Source organism: Frieseomelitta varia, unplaced genomic scaffold (genome assembly GCF_011392965.1).
Source record: "Frieseomelitta varia isolate USP_RPSP 00005682 unplaced genomic scaffold, Fvar_1.2 scaffold_480, whole genome shotgun sequence".
In the NCBI taxonomy this organism is placed as follows: Eukaryota; Metazoa; Arthropoda; class Insecta; order Hymenoptera; family Apidae; genus Frieseomelitta; species Frieseomelitta varia.
In genome coordinates, this window is record NW_025110235.1 from 375,300 (window position 1) to 395,215 (window position 19,916).

The following is a 19,916-nucleotide window of genomic DNA, read 5'->3' on the forward strand; positions in this document are numbered from 1 at the left end:
TTTTCAATGAATTTACAATTTACAGGCAGATTTGTTAAAATTATTAATTTGTATTGCTTTGTAATAACCACAAATACAATATTGTATTTATGTGAAAAAGATTCCATGTGTAAAACACGCAACATTTGTAAAATTAAAATGAGGATATGTACAAAAATGAAATATAAAGTATGTAATTATTTCTGGAAGGCTTAAATCAGAAGACTACTTCCGTTTGTACAAAATTTATATATATACACAAAAGTATATATATGCATGTAAGAAACTTTTACATCTTATTCCAAGAATACATAACAAAACTTTAAATTTAACATACCTTAATATTATCGAAAAAGTTGAAAGTTAGATATCATATGGCTTATCAAAATTTTAAAAGATGAGAAAGTATGAATAAAGGGCAGTCTACGTTTATGTAAACAAAATATATCCTAGAATACACGGTCTTGGTAACCACTGTCAGCCATACTAGAACTAGGCTTTGCTGGCCCTCCAGGTACTTGATGATGAGGGTGACGTATATGACCAGGACGTCTTGGTGGGGCTAAGTACTCGAACATACTCTGTGTATGTTGCGCCAACATTTTGCTAAGATCACAAGGCATTGGATCGGTCCAAAAAAAGTCGTGATTCAACGCAGAATCAGAATCAAATCTTTTAGATGGATCAAGAATTAAAAGTTTATCTAACAAATCGCAAGCGTAAGGATCCTTTAGATATGGTTTCAATCTGTCTTTCACCTGTATAAAAAAGGATGTTCATTTCTAATGCATTGTTTATAAAGACTTTTTATAATAAATTTCATTAAAAATGAAAGCACTAATTACCTTTCGCTTTTGACCTTTGGGCAAGTCCATTTTATTAAATAATTCCAAATTTTCTACTCCAGGCCATACTTCTGTTGTAATAGAACCACATAATTGAGAAATTAATATCAGCTGTTGTTGCTCTGTGTTCCCTTGCATTATTGGTGATCTGAAAAATTAAATAATGAAAAGAAATGCCAATCCAACAATAAATATTGGCAAAAATATTATTTAAGGATATAAACCTGGTCCACATTTCAGCCATTATACATCCTGCACCCCATAAATCAACAGGAGGGCCATAGTTTCTATCACCAAGTAGAAGTTCGGGTGGTCTGTACCAAAGAGTAACAACTCTATTTGTATAACGATTTGGTTGGCCATTTTTATTTGCACTGAATGCACGAGCTAAACCAAAGTCAGCTAACTTCAATATACCATTCTTGGTTATTAAAACATTTGCAGCCTTCATATCTCTATGCAGAATCTATCGAAAAATATGTAAATTAAAAATTATTATTTACATTAAACAAACTATCTTCCCTTCATTAATTATAACAACTTAAATATTCTTACCTTATTACTATGAATATAATAAAGACCATTTAACAATTGTTGCATAACTTTCTTAATTTCTCCTAAACTAAATTTGACATTCACATTTGACAATAAACCTGCCAAATCATGTTCACAAAAGTCAAATACAAGATAGAATGTAGAACGATAACGATTATACTGAGTTGCTGAAACGAAATTTTCAATTATTCACTCTTCTATATCATTTATATTATGCAATAACACCAAAGATTTTTACCTCTTGTTCTACATATTTCTATTAAATTTACTACATTCTCATGCTTCAGTAACTGTAATATCCTTATTTCTCTTAAAGCAGTTATAGGAAACTATAAACAAAAAGAAATCACTAACATTACATTACATACTTAAACAAAGAAAAACAGTGAAATATCTTAGATTGTTCATTTCCACATCTTTCATTAATTTTTATTAAGATACGTAATACATATAAAGTTTCTTCAAAAATGAAATAAAAATATGATAAATCATTATTTTTTTACGCTGAAAAAATATTTTATTCATTCGTACAAATGGACGAAGTGGACAAAGAATAGAAAGATGTAGATCGAACAATCAAACGTTTGAACGTATACATACCCCTTCCTTTTCATTGTCCATTAACACTTTTTTCATAGCTACGAACTTTTTTGTACAATTTTTATCTCTAGCTTTGAACACCTCCCTACAGAACGATAATGAAAATTAAGAAACAATGGTTTTTCTACTCGTATAACCTAAAATCAAGTGAAAATTTTCTATTAAACTTACCCGAAGGTGCCCTGGCCAATTTTCGCCACTTTCTCATATTTCGACGATTCGTCACAATGAGGGAAATCAAATTCTTCGATGTATTTTTCCTTCTCCTTTGTGTTCATCTTTGATACTCATCGGGTAAATATAACTTTTACACATAATGCTATCGTAGACAAGAACTCATGATTGTCATGAAACTATTTGACAATGCTCGGAAACCTAACCTCAAAATAAAAAATTGATCCTGATCTGCGCGCCACCTAGCAGCGCCAGTGACAGACAGTCTCACGCTTTCGCATTGGAAACGGTCGTCGCATATTTATGCCTTTTGAACAACAAACAAGCGAACGTTTGGCAGTATCGTACCGTTAATATCCCCTGAATTTCGTATCTTACGCATCGGGCAAAATGCGCGAGAGTATTGTTGCTCGTAATACCGCGTAATCATGTTATGTCCCGACCGGTGTTCGAGAACCGAAATAATGCGAGGTACGTACATATGTACGAAATACGATCAATAAATTATTATTGAGAACGTCTTGTCAGGAACGTATATTTGAAAAAAAAAATACTTCGATTTTCAAACACACGTTATTCAAAACGTTTTTACGTATTTAGAATTTTCTTGAAATGGATAGGCTACATCCAAATCGTGCTATTTCGAGTGTGTTGCTTGTAGTATCGGAAAGTAAGTCGTATATGTTGGATACGTACGAAGATGCTCTAAATGACAGTTAACAAGGTGTGTTCGATCAATCTTTTTTTCTTTTTTGAAAATTAACAACACATCGTTTCACAGTGGTACGTACCGCATTTTGTTAATTGTTACGCGAGATTTCACTAATTGATTGATTCTTCGATATTCGATGCCACTTTGTTCGATGAATTTCTTTCCGTTCGGTGTTTAGATTTCTACTTTTGAACTGTGCCAGGACCACATGGTTATTTTTGGCCTCCGCGCTGCAATTTTGTTCCGGATTTCAGATTTACGTTTCAAACATTCAGCGTGAAACATTTCGTTTGACAACCCGTGCCCGATTATGCATTTAAATTTTAGGTTAAACGAAATAAGCTATCAGATGTTATTAACTTTAACTAAATGTTACGCATAGTTTTGACTTTCGACACAGATTTTTGCAACAATCTATCGTTGAATACGCAATTTTTGAAACTTTGTAATGTAATACATTCAGTATGATATGGAATCACTATTTAAATATTGAGGGTACTGTAAAAGGATTGGTAGTAATTATTATGCGAGGAGTATCCATTATATTGACCTTGAAATTGTTGTGTACTTTGTCAGCAATACATACGATAAAGGAAGAGTCGTTTTCATTTTATTAGTAGTTTGACTTTTGAATTCTATTGTTTGAAACAAAAAAAAAAAAAGAGTCAAATTATCACAATAAAATTTCAAATCGCAAGAGTAAGAAATGTTTGTATACAAAAAGTATAATTTATATAAAGTATAATTAAGTATAATCTACATAATATCTTCTTTAAACGTCTTCTTTAAACATTCACTTAGACTTTTTGTTTGACCTTCTTTCTACATAAAAGATTGATGGATTAAAGGTGAACAAGTATGAAAGATTAAACATGTCTCATGGCTGGAGGCAGGGGCAACAACAAGCAAAATTTAGACAGAATACATCAATGGCTCTGTTGCCATCAACTTTATGCTTCTGTCAAGCCTGAACCTCCTTCCAGTGAAACGTTTAAAAAATACCAGAGTATAGAAAAGAACCGGATTGTTACAAAAAGTCTGAATGATCTGCAAGATAATATTTCGAGGTAAATTCAATAATTTCCTATTGTTTAATTCATAAATTTAAATTAACGAATAATTCATCTAAGATGATCTTAACATTATTTGTTTCATACAATATGTGAGATAAAGAAATATAAATATATTTATAAGAGCCCTTTGCATGATGTATTTAAGAAGTTCAAATGAATTATTTTGTGTTATGTATTTTAATTTATATAACTGACATGTATAATATTGAGTATTTGAACAATGAGGTGTATTGTACAAAATTATACAAACACTTGAGAATTTTAATTTAAAAATATTACTTTTAGCAAGTTTTATTTTATGCATCTGTATAAAAATTGTTTATATAATTTATTGTTGAATTGTATCCAAGGAGAAATGTATGTGTATAAAGCATTATGTGTACAAAATATAAGTTTATAAATATATAAACTGAATAGAGTGTTTTATTGTAGCATATTTACGGACTCTTTGTATTGTGATCTTAACATAGTACATGGACATAATATAATACGAACAAACCAATGTATTGTTAAAACAAGAGCTCCACACTTTTACAAGGTTCTCAAACCTTATTTTGTATACATTAAGAATCATATTGATTGCATCATTGATAAACTGGAAATTTTTCATCATATAGAAGGCTTTGTGAGGTACTGCCATATCTCTAATCATTTATATAGAAGCAGTATCTATGAGAACTATATATTTATTTATTTACATATTGCAGGTTATACCTACAATATGGACTCTTGTATAATTCAGGAACATTTGTAAAAATTATAGATATTCATTAAAATCTTTAAATATATAAAATGATGAATATGTTACTTTTTATATCAAATAAATACAAATTTTCCTGAATTAACATTTTCAAAGTTCCATGTATTCCTTCATATAAATTACAAAATGTTTACCTGCATGCATTTTGTGTATTAAATTGTATATTGAAATTATTTCTTTAATAAAATGTTATATATTGTTTCAACCATCAAGAAATTGTTGTTTTATATATATTGTTTTATATATATTGTTATCTAGATGTAATCTCACTGCAATCAAATAGAATTTTCCTTTAATTGTTAACTTAAAAAATTGTAAATAATCTTTATTATTAATGATATAAAATTATGAAATGAATTATATTTTTCATTTCCTTATATATTTATTTTTATGCAGATATAGTAACTCTAAATATTATTCTATCTGTATAATAAGACATACATTACTCTATTTAATAGTATTTGTTACAACAGCCAGCATGTAATACCTAATTTCTCACATTCAAAATAAATGTCATGAATGCACATGATAGAACAATGTATAATAGATATATGTCTTCTTCCATTTCCATATATGTTTTACATTTTTTAACTCTGTTTTATAAATTTTCAGGCATTTATACAGCAATTCAAACTTCTCAAAAGAAGAAAAATTGTTAGTAGAACATATTTTGAGTACTTATACCTCAAATCTTGTGAATGCATCTTCTGATAATAAATTAGACGTCGATAAAAGGTTACAATTTAGAATTATAATATCTAAAAATTTTAATTTTATATATACATATATACATTGTTTTAAATAGATGATAATATTTTTAATAATTATATCTTAATAACGATAAAAATATATTTATGTACATCTGTTAAAATTTTTTTTTATTTATATTTATAAATATTTGTTTTTATGCCAAAGATATGTGGATTATACAACACCAGACTGTCATTCAAAAAACATTGAAAGTATAAGAAATGTAAGAGAATATGCTACTGTGGATATAAGTCCCACTGTATCCGATATGGCTGATTCTGGATTAGAAACTGGTTCTGTGAGTCCACACGAAAATACTACATCTGAGAATTCGAGTACTGATTTTGAGGAATTGCAAGTCACGGAATATGCTTCTGGAAATGATGATCTGGATAAAGTACGCACCAGGCGCGTGCACAACAAAGATCAAAAAGTAGTTTTAAAAAATGAACGCTATGATTTGACTAATAATTATACAAGCACATGCCATATGAAGAACCTGGTAGACTCAGGATTAATGGAATGTGGTTCAAATGATAATAGTGCAACAAGTTGTTCTTTTGATGCAGAACAACCGCAATTAGATTCCTCTAGTTCATCTACGGATAATCTTCAGAAAGCAAAGTCACATACAGACGAAATTTTTCAATATGAAAACCAAGTACTTAGCGATCCGTTTTACGAGTCAGACTGTGGAAGTGATGAAAATGAATCGTTTGAATTTATTAATATTGGTAATGCGTCTTCTGTAAATACCGAACAGAGTTGCGTAAAGGAAGAATCTACGGAAAAATTGGAAGACGAGAAAATGTGTCATTCCAGTTATTCACAAGCTGAAAATGCGCAATCAGAAAATGCAAATCATGAAGTATCACACGATACACTCAATCAAAAAAGTTCCTGTAATACAAGTAATTATTACTTTATTGATGCATCGACCCTCAATGATGAAATAGAAGTTCCAACTTCCAACGTAGTAAAAAGTAGATTCGATGAAAAACCACATCCATACGTTTCCTATTCTTCTAAATATGTTGCAAGTACATCTAATGATCTCACCGACGAACAATATTACAAATTCACACCTCTTAAAACAAGCAATTTGCAAACAGGACATGAACGAATAGCAGAATTCGAAAAAGAATTAAAACTTACAGAATACTTAGAACCACTTACCGACACACGAAGAACAAAGAGAACTGATTCTGTATCTGAAGATAAAGTAAAGGTTGAAACAAATAAAGAATCTCTAGCTGTAGAAATTAAGGAAGCAGACAGTGGCGAAAGCGCGCATCCCTCCCCTTGTCCTGACAATAATAAAAATATAAATAACGATCGGCACGTTATATCGCGAATAAATAATGATAACGACGCAAACGTGGCTATAGACGATAAAAAAGAAGCAGTTAAAGAGAGAGACGATAAAGATACAAATATAGCCGATGATACACGACGACCTTCCCTCATCAGGAGGAATACGTTTGAGCTGGACTCAAATGACGAAAAGCTTTCAGTTTTACGGCAAGAATATGAACGACGACAAGGTAACTTGGTATTTCAAAATGCTATACCTCAATATTCAGGACATCGTGTCGATGGCGATTCATGTTTTAATCCACCGGACGAACCTTCAATTCCGATAAGTAACGTATTAAATAAGTTTCCAATTGATGTTCAAATTCCGACTGGCAGCCAGTATCATACCATGCCATATGTTCCATTAGACAATGCAAAATATGAAGATAATCAGACGCCACCAGAGAATAATAATTCTTTGCAAAGTAACACCAGTATAATTTACCCGGTAACGAAAAGTGCTAGTGACGAGGTTGTCACGAATTATCATTCTGAATTGGACAACGAGTCGAGTAACTGTAGCAACAGTTTACCCGTTACATTAAGTTGCATTTTAGAAAAAGACAGTAGAACCGACACGATAAAGAAAACCAAGTGTGACGAAACTATGCCTATAATTTCCGGTGGTGTCAGCACTTCGGACTATTCGAAACCTACTGATAGTCCCACTGTGCGCCGAAAAACGGAATCGACGCCAATCGTTTCTGGTGGTTCTGTTATTATGAACGAACCCGAAATGAAGGCGAGATCCACAAGAATGTCCTCGTCTATGACTGCATGGGTGGTTGATATGAGCGACTGCAACAAAAGCGAGTCCAAATCGCCAAACAACTTTCACGCAGGAATGTCTCAAAGTTTTTCAAATTCGGAATGCACGAAGAAAATAGCGAGGAAACCAAATGGCCATGAAAAGCATGGTAGTCTAGGATTTTTTGTTAATTTGAAAGATATGGATTGTAAACCTGTTCCTCAGCAGCAGAATTATTCGATAGATAAGAAAGAACAAAATGGATGTAGTAAATCTTATTGCGAGTTTTACGTCGACATGTCCGGTACAAGTAACGCGTCGAAAAATAAAAAAACAGAAGTGGACGAATCAACTGTTAAATCGGAAAAATTTAACGAGACCAACGATAAGAAAAATATTTTCTCCATGTTCATTGATTTAAGCGATCCGCCTAAGAGCAGAGAAAATATCGTACCACCTTCACACAGGAGGAGCTTCTCTGCATTCTCTGACAAACAAATAGAAACGAAGTCTGATGATACTAATTCAAGCGAGAATAGTATCACGACAAGAGATGATCAGTCATCGAGTGAGCAGAAATGCGTCAGAGAAAAGGCCAAACCAAGCGTCTTTATGTATATAGAATCTGACTCGCCGGTGGTAAGAAGAAGAACTTTGTCTTCATCGCGGCCAGCGTTTAAGCGACATTCTTGGAACGTTGATAAAACGCAAAGCGTTAGCAACAATGGACATGTCGCGAAAGAATTAATGTTTAGAAAGGAACACAAACGTGCACACAGTCTGTCCGTAGATCGGGGAGACTTAAAGAAGCTACGGGCAAAGCCTAGTTCTTCGAGTCACTCTTTAAGTGAGACAACAAAACCAGAGTCTGTGACTCAAAAAAATTCAAAACATCTTCAAGAAGGTAATAATGGGCCAAGTAACATGGACACGTCTTCAGAAGATGTTTTTGAGTTTGATGTGAGAGATACACCTCCGAACTCTCATGTTGAAGTGATCAACGAAGAACTACGTGTGAGTATAAAAGAACATGAATACACGGAATTAAAAGCTGAGAGGATTACGGAAAATCTCAATGCCAATGATATTAAAACGTACGACGATGAATATTCAGAGACTTCAGCCTGGGAGAAAACCTGTACAGAGAGTACTGAGGGTCAAACGCGCAAAAGCGAGACGTTTGACATCAGTAGTGGCAGCGGTCCATCTCCTGACAGCGATAACCACGACTATGAATTATCAGAACTTTTGAACGGAGAAGTGCCAAACATAAGTCGACCACAAGTGGTTCCTGCTGTAGGTAGTAAAATATCAGAAACGCATAAGTCTTTGAATGAAACGATCAAGAAAATTGAAAGCGAACTGGAGAGTTCAGATTATGCGAAGTCAGAAACAGCCTACGATAACCACGGTGTAACATCCAAAAAGAATGAAAGAACCGCAGCACACAGTACGAAAACTACAAATTCCAACTTCGTTCGATTGTCTGACTTGGATAAAACACCCGTAGTTTCTCATTCTTCGGACATGTTGACTGTAAAAGAAGATAGAAACACCTATCGTATGTGCAATAGTATTCCAGAAACGTCCTGGATTGAGAGCAAACTAGTAATGTCTAGAACTAATGGATCCGTTAGACCACTTCCTAGAAAATTCTCTTCGATCATGAGTACTTCACTTCCATCTAAACAGAAGTCTCCCCTTGAAGATCTAACAGGAGAATATGATGGAGAAGGTATTATATCAGAATCTGATCTAAGCAGTATGCAGAGTAGCATGGGTCGTTCTGGTGCTGGTGTGTAATTTATTATATTGTAAAATATAATAGTTACAGAGTGATTACATATCACTAAAGTATTAATTCTTATTTTTTTTTCTCTTTAGAAGGAAGCACAGAGGAAACTGAAACATCTAGCTTGGCGGGAAGTAGACCGTACAATAGATTGGGAGAAGATTTGTTAAGAATGTTCTTAGAAGAAATCAATCCAGATGTTACAATTGACGTAGCTGGACGTCGTATAAGGGCTCACAAATGTATATTGAGTTCTAGGTGTCAATATTTTGCAGCGATTCTCAGCGGTGGATGGATTGAGAGCGTAGGAAATGTCATTTCTTTGCAAGGATATTCTTACGATGCGGTGCATTTTGCATTACGTCACATATACAGCGGAGAAAGTAACATACCAGATTCCATAAGTATTGTTGAATTAGCTACATTAGCTGATATGTTATGCTTGGAAGGTCTTAAAGAGATTATTGGATATACGCTTAAAGTTAAATATTGTCATCTATTTCATAAGGTACGCTTAGGAGATTTTATACTTTTATAACAAAATCTTGATTGACTGTTTATTTATTATCCATATCAATTTGCAGCCTTGTCAAATATGTGCCGTTGGTGTATTGGAATGCATGCCCTTGGCAGCAGCCTATGGTCTCGACGAAGTGTATCGAAAATCTCTTCGTTGGGTTACGAGACATTTCGTGCGAATATGGCCGTGCAAAGCATTTGCGACGCTTCCCAAAGAGCTCATGGCAAAATGTTACCATCAACATATTGTACATATGGTACGTATTAGTTGACGTATAATCATTTCATAAAATCTACAGTAATTGTCTTTTCCATTCTTACTGTCAATAATAGTCAACGGACAACGTGCTCCAAACTATGATGGATTGTGATAAGCTTCTTGCAACTTTGCCAAATGTTCGTTGGGCTGAACCAGTATTTAGAATGGTTTCAAACTTGTTAGAAACGTCAGTGACGTTTTTATCGGATAATTTCTCAGGAGTTTTGGGAAACGAGAACTTCCAATCTCTTGGTCGAGAATTGACATGGAATATCAGTCGATTGGAGGATAATTTCTTAGCAGCTGCCGAACGTTTGCCCCCCGAACAAGCGTGTAAAAGTTATTCGAAATTGCATAAAATGTTAACCTCGGCACAACAAGATGAAGCTCAGGACAAAATTAAATGGGGTCCTTTGTTTGTTGATTTCTTGAAAAAAATTCAAAGTCGAGTAGAGAAATGTTTGGTTAGGGATGCAGCGCGAGCTGCTAGGACTACTACATGGTTGAAAATGGACTTAGAACTTCGGCGTAGAATTCAAGAGTTAGCCTGTCTTGTAATTTTACCTCATGAAACGGCGAAACGTCAGTCAAGGCACTCTAACTTCATTAAAGTAAATAACATAAATGATAATTTATTAAATACTTTTTATCGTTCTTTTTCTAATATGCTTATTTTTATAGGAACCTAGGCCAGCATCAAGTCGCTCAACGATCACTAACAGAAGCTTGGATTTGAAGCGCGTAAAAATGGCTATATCTGAACATAATCATAAAACTCTAAAACAAATGGCAGTAACTCAGCAGCAGCAGCAGCAACAGCAGCAGCAGCAACAACAGCAGCAACAGCAACAACAACAACAACAACAACAATCGCAACAACAACAACAACAACAGCCGAAGAAAGTTTTTAACAAACCAAAAAGCGACCCATTAGAACGTAAAATGCAGAACGATAAACAAACCACTACAGATACAACAAGTAGTAGGCCAAAATCATGGCCTAATAAATTAGAGGTAATTTTCTATTGTTTGATCATTATCATAGTGTATACTAAAGAACTATTTAAGCATAATGCAAAAATTAAAAATTTTTCAAAATTACTCATACATTAACTTTTAGGTAAAATCGAGATATTTGGAACCTCGGAACAAGTCTGTTCCGAAAGAAACTACGCAATCAGTAAATCAAGAAAAAGGCATGGTACTGCAACGACGAAAAATAATGATTTCATCTTCAGATTCATCTCGCACATCCAGTCCGGCAATGAAACGGGCTACCGATAAAAAACCATTGGCCAAGATAAAATTACCTATAAAGAAAGATGTAAAAGCTCTTTCTTCGGATAGTTTAACAGAATCAAATGCCAGTAGAACAAATGCTAAAAGCGATTCGATCAGTAAAAGTTGCGGTATCACGCGTCCAGAGTCTCCGTCTTTTAAGCAAAAAAGTACGGAGATAGGCTTATCTGTAGATTCTTTGGCAGAATCGAAAAACAAGCCAACAACTGTAAAGAAGAAGGTTACTAAAATGGATACTTCGATGTCCACGGATAGCCTTATGACTGAAATAACAACAACGCCCAAATCAAACACTTCAAATAAACTTTCACCGACTTTAGGGAAAACAATAAATAAAGCACAATCTTATGATAAAGGAGCAAAGAAGAATTCACCACCGATGCAGCAAAGAAGTCCACTTACTGCGACAAGAAGACCACGGAGATCGTTAGAGAATTCGACCGCAGCTAGTAGAAGCCGAGCAGCTGCTATTAGCGCTTATCATTTACGAAGAAATCTTCTAGATGCTGCGAAAACACCAGATATCCCAAGTAAGTCATTAAATAATGTATCGCATAAATCGGTAAATATGCGGCCGATTATACAATCGACGGTTAATCATCCTAATGTAATGAGAGAAAAGAAAGAAGGAATGTCGACTCAACAAGGCTCCGAGAGCCCTAGCAAAAGATCTTCCCCCAAATCATGTGGCACTAGTAAGATAAATAAACCTATGGTTACTAATAAAAGGACACCTACTACAAAGACCACTTCTGACGAGAAAGTTAAAAATAAGTGCCATAATGGGGAAGTTCCAAAACAATTGACAGTAGGTTCTAGATCGGGAACGTTTTTAAAAGATGAACCTACGATTCTTAAAAAAGCAGACATTAAATCTTCTCAAATTAACACTTAAATCCATGAATTGGTTGCTATGTAAGTTTTTGTACGTACATAGCGCCATTAGTTTAATGATTATACATATAAAACTATCTTTAACCGCAAACGTGATAACTCCAACCGCGAAATCATATTATGTGTAAAAAAAAACCTAGAGTTATAAATAATTTTAATTTAAAGCAAGTTGCAGTTGACATTAATTATTAAAGGAAATATATTTAAAATGCATTTATTAGGTATATAGAAAGTGCTATGATTTTGTTGTAATGTTGAAAAAATGAAATATGGCCCTAGGAATATGTAAGTTAAAAATTATTATATTTCATTTTTTCGATTATCTTGATCTCTGACAGTGTGGAAATATGAGTTTTAAAGAGGTTTTGAGTGTCTTTCAAGTTCAATTAAAATATTATGTAATTAGAGGATATCAGAAAAAAATATCACTTTCAATCATAAATGCAGCTAGCTTAATATCCCACCCAATTTTCAACCAATGTATGCATTAATATATCATAGTATTACACACTGCATATTCATAGAATGTAGATGTATCATGGCCAGTTTTATGGTATCTTTAGACAGACCTTTCTTTCTTCCACATTAAAGAGCCATATTATCCAAAATTGTTTCGTAGAAATATTTACTAATTTTACTAGTTGCAATATATAAGTAATTGTAAAGTAATTATTTCTTACCATTTAATGTTGCCATCTTACAAACTAATTCTTATTGTAAGTAGAACTCCGTTTATTCTCCAATGATCCTTAATAATGAATTATACGTAGTTATTGTATTTATTTATTAAATTTATATCTCTATTTTGCAATGTACATTTCTATGCAATCTTTGTATCTAGTCATTTATATATTTTAAATATTTACTTTTATGTAATGTTAATAAATAACTCGATATAATGTTAAAAAAAATCGTTTAATTCTTTTAGTCATCATTGTTTACATAAATTTTGGTATAATAGAAGTAGATTAAAATTTTTTATAAAATATCTTTCATACTTTATTCACATTTCTTTTTACATATATATAATATACAATTAAGTTTTATACATCTAACAATGTTCCACGTGGTCTTGTTCTTTTTGGATCTGCTTCAGGTGGAGGCATAGCTTTTCGTTTATTCATTCCTTTCCTCTCTAATTGTTTTTCTATTATTCGTGCATTATTAGCATATGAATCAGCAACTTCTCTCTGTAAATATAAAATATACGTTGAATACATACAATTTTTTCTTACAGAAGAAAAGTACAAATATTAAATGGGTTTTTTAGTCTTAAATATTAGATTTATAGTATATTTATAGCGTATTTTCATTACACACAATGTTAGCATCATTTTGTAATATTTCATAATTTCTTTCAATTTATTTAATAAAATTTAGAATAAGTTTTTTTTATCTAAATATCTGTCTTATTTCAAATAATACATGACAAAAATATATCTTTACCTAGGTAAACATCTTTTTATATATAAAATCGATAACTTACTGCTTCAATTTCATCTTCTTCTTCATCAATTGTAGAAACAGTAACAGAACTGAATTTTCCCATATTCTTTGTGTGTTTTGTTACCATTATTTTCTTTGGTTTTTCAATGGCTACTTGATTATATATATCTGTCATTGGACCTTCACCAGAACTTTTGATTACTGCACCTTTTACAATAAATACGATATTTGTTGCTTGGTCATGTTTATAATAAAGGAAAAGACCACATCTGTAAAGATACATACATCAAACTTGATATTGTAATTTGAAAAAAAGAGTCATAACTTGGCTCTTCAGTTTTGAAAATTATTTTCAGATGTTTAATAGAAAAGAAAACTAATGAAGATATATCAAAAAATAAAACAAAATATACCATACTTTTTACATTTTTGACGATATTGTTTTTCTATTCCTTCAGAACGTTTCAAGTATACAATTTCATCTTGCTCGCAAGTCATTTTGTGAGCATGTTTACTTCCATCAATAACTCTCGCACCATCCCTTTTTCTCAAAGGTAATTTTTCTATGGCACAATCTACAATAACAAAAAAATATCCATTGTCTATCCTTACTCGTAATTCTGAACAAAATAAATAAGGTCTATGATAAACAAAATGAACCTAACCTAAAATCAATGTCATCTGTCCACATAAACAGTAATAAATATGTAATGGTTTTTCTTCGCTATATTCCTCTTGGTCCTTCGTATCAGAACATATTATACTTCTTGAAACCACTTTTGGCATTTTTACTTAAAATCATATACTCCTCTTATAAGTTAAAAATATTACAACAGTGTTTGTTAACACAAGTTGATAATTCGAGAACTGTAACGTTTTGTTTTGAACATTATTCAAACATGTAGAACTTGATTATGCCAGAAATTGCAATCGAAACTAAATGCGATAAAAATTATTTAGCTTGAAAATAAAATTTAACTCTTCCGCATATCACAGTAATTATATTTACCACCAACTGAGATTTCTGTCACACAGACAATGCGTTGAAAATGTTTCAACTTTCGGAATATAACGTTGTATCTGAATAATAGAAAACAAATTAAATCTTATTAAAATGTTGATTCAATAAAGTATGACATACAAAAGAATTGTTGAATTTGTTAGTTTCAAGAAGTAGTGGGGATAGCGGCGATCAGTTACCAAAGCAACGTCACATCACTCCGTTCGAGATCTCGCAAGATGGCGCTGGCCGCGCGTGAGGTTAGCGACGTCTGTTGGTGAAAATCGCGTACCACGCGGAGTGAGCTAAGAGGATTTCCCCAGTCTTTCCTGTAGTCAAGAATTTCGCTCGGCTGTGCTCCGTATTCGGTCGCGGCACAGTGTTTGACGCGCAGTCGAGGGAGACCAGTCGGAGCGAGCGCGAGATGTCAATGTAGAGTGGACAATGAGTCGCACGACGTTTGTCAAATAAAAACGGTGTGTAATGTGAACGGCGAAGAAAATCGGCGTGATATGGTGCACAATCGAATCGCGATCGAGATCTTCAATTACCAGTACGCGCGCGGTAATGTGAGCGAAGAGTAGAGAGAGAGAGAGAGAGAGAGGAAAAAAGAAAAGGCTACGCGAGGGGAAAAAAGTGCAGTGACTCTAGATTTGATTGGCGGCGCACGCAGAGAGCGGTCCTCCGTGCACATACACATGTAAGTATATACAGGCATGCATACAGACGTTCATATACACAAAAGCTCATACGACAAGTCTTTCATGTCGTCTCTCTTTCTCTCCGCATTCCCGCAGTAGCTTGCACGTAGTATTTACACTTTTTTCCCCCCTCGTTTTACGCGAGATTTATGACCGCGCCCCCTTCGCACTCGATATGTTCTAAGCCACATGCTTTGTCCAACTTGTTACAAAATAGACAACCGAATCATACGCACCGGCATCCATCGGTAGAATTCTTGTCTCGACAATCGAATTTACGCACACGTACGCACATAGTTGAACTAGCGAGTAGAGAATGTAAAAAAGAGAGACAAACAGACAGACAGAGAGAGAGAGAGAGAGAAAGAGAGATGATATCGCGATGATACTCGATATTATGAATTAATAACATAAATAGCTCTCGAGCCAATTTTTTATGAATCGAATTTCGTAACTCGCGATACGTTCAACTGCTACGAACAGCAATAAAAGTTCGCTAAATTGAACGTGACCTTGCTTGTTTATCTTTCTGCAACGTTATTCAAAAACCTGAAAGTGTACATGGTACTTTATCGTATGACAAGAGTTCGAGATCGTTTTCGCGATGTGAAAATCGATTCGATTCGATAATCGCGGAGGGATTGTTATTTTCTATACACGTAAAAATCGTTGCTTCGTATGAAGTGAAATTAGCTACGAGATATACGGTTATCTTTCGAATTGTGATAAATATCGGTTCGCGTTGGCGAATCTTGTAATCGCTTATCTGTCAGCTGACGACAAGTCAGCCATGTCGTAGTTACGAGCAATCGTTTCCGCGTACGTCTGTCATGGAAGTTTTGAATCGTTTCTTTTGCAATTTCATCGTGACATCGTCAAGCTTCGAGCATTCAGGACGAATTTTGTGTTCCGGGATTGAGTGAGTAAAAGTTTGATTCATCTCAAAACGTTGGTTTTTGTGCTCCGTTTGTTCTACGTAGATTTTGGATCTTAGTCACGACAGAACATTATGTTTACGGAGTAACGATGTTTACAATGAAAGAAAATAATTGTGTAAATAAATTATAGAGAATTAACTATGCAGCAAATTAACTTTGAGCAAAATTGAGCACACGTATCGAATTTTAACATTAATAATAGTTTATCAAGCGTTCGCGTCTAGAATTTAAAAAAAGGAAAATATATAGTGTTTTACAGGATATTTTGGCTTTCGGAGAAATTTTGCGATCTTGTAATTAATTTAAATGAAAAATCGTCATTACTTCAAACTTTGTTGTAACAATCTAGTCAGCCTAAGCTTCTGTTTTCACCGACTCGAATTCGTTTTTTTTAATTGGAAAAATGTCCTTTTCTTTGAAAAAAAATTGGAAAATCTCACACATATATGTAGGAACACTGAAAAATTTTTTTTTATAACGAAATCACTGTTTCGAAGATTATAGTTTCTCATTTACAACAACCTTTCAAAATTTGCTGTATGATAGTTTTTTCATGCTTTTATTGAACTCTGAACATTGAAGTTAAACCAACATTTCGTCATCTAACCTTAATGTTTAAAGTTCAATAAAATTGCAAAAGAAAGATCATATAGCAAGTTTTAAGGAATCATTGTAAAACGAAAATTTCAATTTTCAAAACCATGGTAAATCAAGTTACAAAAAAAAAAATTGTTTTGTGTTTTTTGCGATGATGTTTGAACTCTTACAATAAAAGTACCCTCACTTTCTCACTCGTTGCATGATGTCAATGTATCTTTGAAAAAAAAAACAAACTTAAGATAGTCAAACTAGAATCATTACACTTTAAAATGAGATCAAATAGGTTTTCGCATGATTTTCCAAGTTATAATAGCTTAAACTATCATAATGTCGATGTGTTCAGTTATGCTTCTTATAATTATTATCAATTATATTACTATAATTATCATCAATTTTATATATATATATATATATATATATATCATTATTGTGTGTGTGTATATATATATATACACACCAATTATCAATTATTTTATTATGTTTCAATTAAATTAAATATGAGTACAATACATATATATATCCATTATTATATATATATAAATTATTATCAATTATATTACTATAATTATTATCAATTTTATATATATGTTATCCTTATTTAGAATTATTACGTATAAATATGGGCACGTAATAATATAATACTATTTGCAATAGTTTAAAAAAAGGAGAAATAATGAAATCCGATTCGATCTTATGTAACCATCTTTATTGGTGACTGAAAAAAAAGGGCTTCTGTGTCAGTCAAGAAGTTCTGTTTGAACTAATTCAATTCGACCAATATTAGCGGCCATCATTTTCTTAATAATCCTACGTACACGTAATTGTTAACAGAAACAGCGCAGAATGACAAGAAAGTCAGAGTTTTTTTCACAGAGATATAGAGAGAGCTGAAGAGTGAAGCTATATTTATTTTTTCCGCGCAATACAAAGTGCATTCACACGTCTTGCGCACAATGATCGAGACACTCGATCTATCGGTATTGACGGCCCTCGAAGGACAGCTGCCCGAGTGAAAGAACTTCTGTTTAGCTAGACTAGCCTGACCAAACAAGCCTTGGTTTGATCTATCGTCTCATTGCAGCACGCTATGCTTGCTATTTCTCATAAAATTGCAGCTGCAACTGTTTGCCAATAAATTCTATACACGCAGCGTTGTGCGATTCTCTATTTTCTGAGGGCTTGGCTTATTATTGTACGATTTCTTTTTTTTTTTTTTACAAAATTTCAACGTGTAGCGTCCGAATATTAATTCGTAATCACTGTAGCGGAGGTCACAATTTTTACAGTTCAAATTTGCCAAATGTTTGGTCGAGAATCACCGTCGAAAGTCGCAGTTAGAAAATAAAGAATAATGGAGTAATGTTAAAGTTTGTTCAAACAGGAACGAGATTGAAATATAAAAGTTCGAGGATCGTGTAAGGTCAACGAAGACCTTATAAGCCAGGATGCGTGCAGCGTATGAATTGGCATACGTTCCCTGTCGCGTTCGTGCAAACAATTTTTATTTTTATGATTGTGTAACGTAGGTAGCCTAAGCAGTGTCGTGTGTGGGTCGCGCGTACCGCTTTGTCGCAGATAAAAGCCTCTCTCCTCTCTCTCTCTCTCTCTCTCTCTCTCTCTCTCTCTCTCTCTTTCTCTCTGTCGTTTTTCGCGTGGTCGACAAAATTCAAGCCTCGTCGTCCGTGCGCTTAAATAGCGCCTGGACTCGCTCCTCTTTAGGGAACCTCGGCAAGGAACCTGCAGTTCCTATCAGATTGGAATATTTTGTCCACGATTCGTGGAAATCAATCATCATGTTCATTGTTTTCACGTGTCTCGCGACGATTATTTAGAATTTTATTTTTTATAGCTTTGTGACATATCTTTAAACGATCAATCTTCCATTGCGAGGGGAAATGTTTGCCAAAGCGACAATTAGGAAATTAGAAAATTCTTTAATGTTGGACAGATAATGTTGTTTGTAAATTCAAATAAAATGTTGGACAGATAATGTTGTTTGTAAATTCAAATGGTTAAAGAGCGAATTTAAGTTTTCGATTGATCACAGGCGAGTTTATAAAAAAATAAATTTGATACACGTAATATACAGTTTCACAATATAAACTGAACATTGGTTCATTATATATATTGTGAGTATACATGTAGTCGATATATTACATAGACTGTATAGTTCGTTATAGTCTATATATTGGCTAAGAGTAAGAATAAGAATTATCTTACTTTTTTTTCTGTTATATTCTTATACTTTCACGTAGGATGAAAATTTTATGAGTGAAAGAAATTTCTTTGCTGTAGAATAAATATTTGAAGCGATGAAGCTACCAACTGCGAGTTTATTTGAGCTATTGAAATATTGGATAATTTTCGTTGAACAATAATGTTTCCACATAAAAGTAAAAATGTATCATCCTTCTTCCCTTTTGAACAGTTGAGAATGAATTTCCTTCTTAGAAACAAATGTTGTTGAAATTATTGTAAAAGAAATCTAGATAATTTCACGATACAATACTTTGGAAGCCTTCTCAAAGGAATAAACATCAGTCATTAAATATTTATGAAAATTTCGTTTCTGGAAACTTTTTCTATTAAGAAAAAAAATTCATGGTTTATCATTTGGAGATTGCCAGATGTTTCTGAAAGTGAATTCGATCAAAGAAAACGAGAAACTTCGCAATTCCTTTGAGATGGAACAAGCAAGAGGAGAACGATTCATTCCGTTTGAATTTTCTTTTCGAGAGAAGATTAATAAGAGTGGAATTTATAACCGAGGAAATTTTCAAACTTTCTGATATTGGATTGGATCGTTTTATTTGAAGAAAAGTGAAAGTAACAGTAATTGTACATTCGGTTGTGGTCGAAGATTGCATGCTCTTACCAGTAATGATTTCAATATGATTTTGCATTTTATTAGTTTCA

The 19,916-nt window shown here is 33.2% G+C and overlaps 3 protein-coding genes across 13 annotated transcripts; 1 reads left to right on the plus strand and 2 right to left on the minus strand.

Annotated features, from left to right (window-relative positions):
• Nucleotides 1-17: 17 nt before the first annotated feature.
• On the minus strand, nt 18-2,409 carry LOC122532897 (cyclin-dependent kinase 9). The gene is made up of 7 exons (XM_043662080.1): nt 2,151-2,409; nt 1,980-2,064; nt 1,618-1,708; nt 1,380-1,546; nt 1,049-1,290; nt 825-972; nt 18-737 (listed from the first exon to the last, which is right to left on the minus strand). Exons 1-7 carry the CDS (start codon nt 2,255-2,257, stop codon nt 429-431), a joined length of 1,149 nt encoding a protein of 382 aa, XP_043518015.1. The 5' UTR covers nt 2,258-2,409; the 3' UTR covers nt 18-428.
• An 82-nt stretch (nt 2,410-2,491) lies between these two features.
• Nucleotides 2,492-13,215, plus strand: LOC122532895. 8 transcript variants are annotated; one of them, XM_043662068.1, is made up of 10 exons: nt 2,492-2,624; nt 3,714-3,932; nt 4,371-4,568; nt 5,311-5,433; nt 5,614-9,347; nt 9,437-9,852; nt 9,929-10,120; nt 10,197-10,733; nt 10,804-11,136; nt 11,243-13,215. In XM_043662068.1, exons 2-10 carry the CDS (start codon nt 3,745-3,747, stop codon nt 12,314-12,316), a joined length of 6,795 nt encoding a protein of 2,264 aa, XP_043518003.1. In that variant the 5' UTR covers nt 2,492-2,624; nt 3,714-3,744; the 3' UTR covers nt 12,317-13,215. The 8 variants fall into 8 exon arrangements, with proteins under 8 accessions (XP_043518003.1, XP_043518011.1, XP_043518009.1 ...); XM_043662074.1 differs by having other exon boundaries at nt 2,499-2,624; nt 3,699-3,932; XM_043662075.1 differs by lacking the exon at nt 2,492-2,624 and adding an exon at nt 2,775-2,877.
• A 100-nt stretch (nt 13,216-13,315) lies between these two features.
• On the minus strand, nt 13,316-14,947 carry LOC122532888 (STING ER exit protein). Of its 4 annotated transcripts, XM_043662052.1 has the most exons (6): nt 14,903-14,943; nt 14,771-14,841; nt 14,427-14,697; nt 14,180-14,336; nt 13,802-14,030; nt 13,316-13,505 (listed from the first exon to the last, which is right to left on the minus strand). In XM_043662052.1, exons 3-6 carry the CDS (start codon nt 14,545-14,547, stop codon nt 13,359-13,361), a joined length of 654 nt encoding a protein of 217 aa, XP_043517987.1. In that variant the 5' UTR covers nt 14,548-14,697; nt 14,771-14,841; nt 14,903-14,943; the 3' UTR covers nt 13,316-13,358. The 4 variants fall into 4 exon arrangements, with proteins under 4 accessions (XP_043517987.1, XP_043517985.1, XP_043517986.1 ...); XM_043662050.1 differs by having other exon boundaries at nt 14,771-14,947; XM_043662051.1 differs by having other exon boundaries at nt 14,427-14,841.
• Between the last annotated feature and the right edge of the window lie 4,969 nt (nt 14,948-19,916).

Coding starts and splice junctions, on each gene's coding strand:
- LOC122532897 (XM_043662080.1), bottom strand. CDS start 2,257: ATGAACACAAAGGAGAAGGAAAAATACATCGAAGAATTTGATTTCCCT. Junction 2,065..2,150: donor ATTGGCCAGGGCACCTTCGG/GTAAGTTTAATA, acceptor ATCGTTCTGTAG/GGAGGTGTTCAAAGCTAGAG. Junction 973..1,048: donor ATGGCTGAAATGTGGACCAG/GTTTATATCCTT, acceptor TTAATTTTTCAG/ATCACCAATAATGCAAGGGA.
- LOC122532888 (XM_043662050.1), bottom strand. CDS start 14,547: ATGCCAAAAGTGGTTTCAAGAAGTATAATATGTTCTGATACGAAGGAC. Junction 14,337..14,426: donor ACAGATGACATTGATTTTAG/GTTAGGTTCATT, acceptor TTGTTATTGTAG/ATTGTGCCATAGAAAAATTA. Junction 13,506..13,801: donor AAGAAGATGAAATTGAAGCA/GTAAGTTATCGA, acceptor TTATATTTACAG/AGAGAAGTTGCTGATTCATA.
- LOC122532895 (XM_043662068.1), top strand. CDS start 3,745: ATGGCTGGAGGCAGGGGCAACAACAAGCAAAATTTAGACAGAATACAT. Junction 4,569..5,310: donor CATATAGAAGGCTTTGTGAG/GTACTGCCATAT, acceptor ATAAATTTTCAG/GCATTTATACAGCAATTCAA. Junction 9,348..9,436: donor CATGGGTCGTTCTGGTGCTG/GTGTGTAATTTA, acceptor TTTTCTCTTTAG/AAGGAAGCACAGAGGAAACT.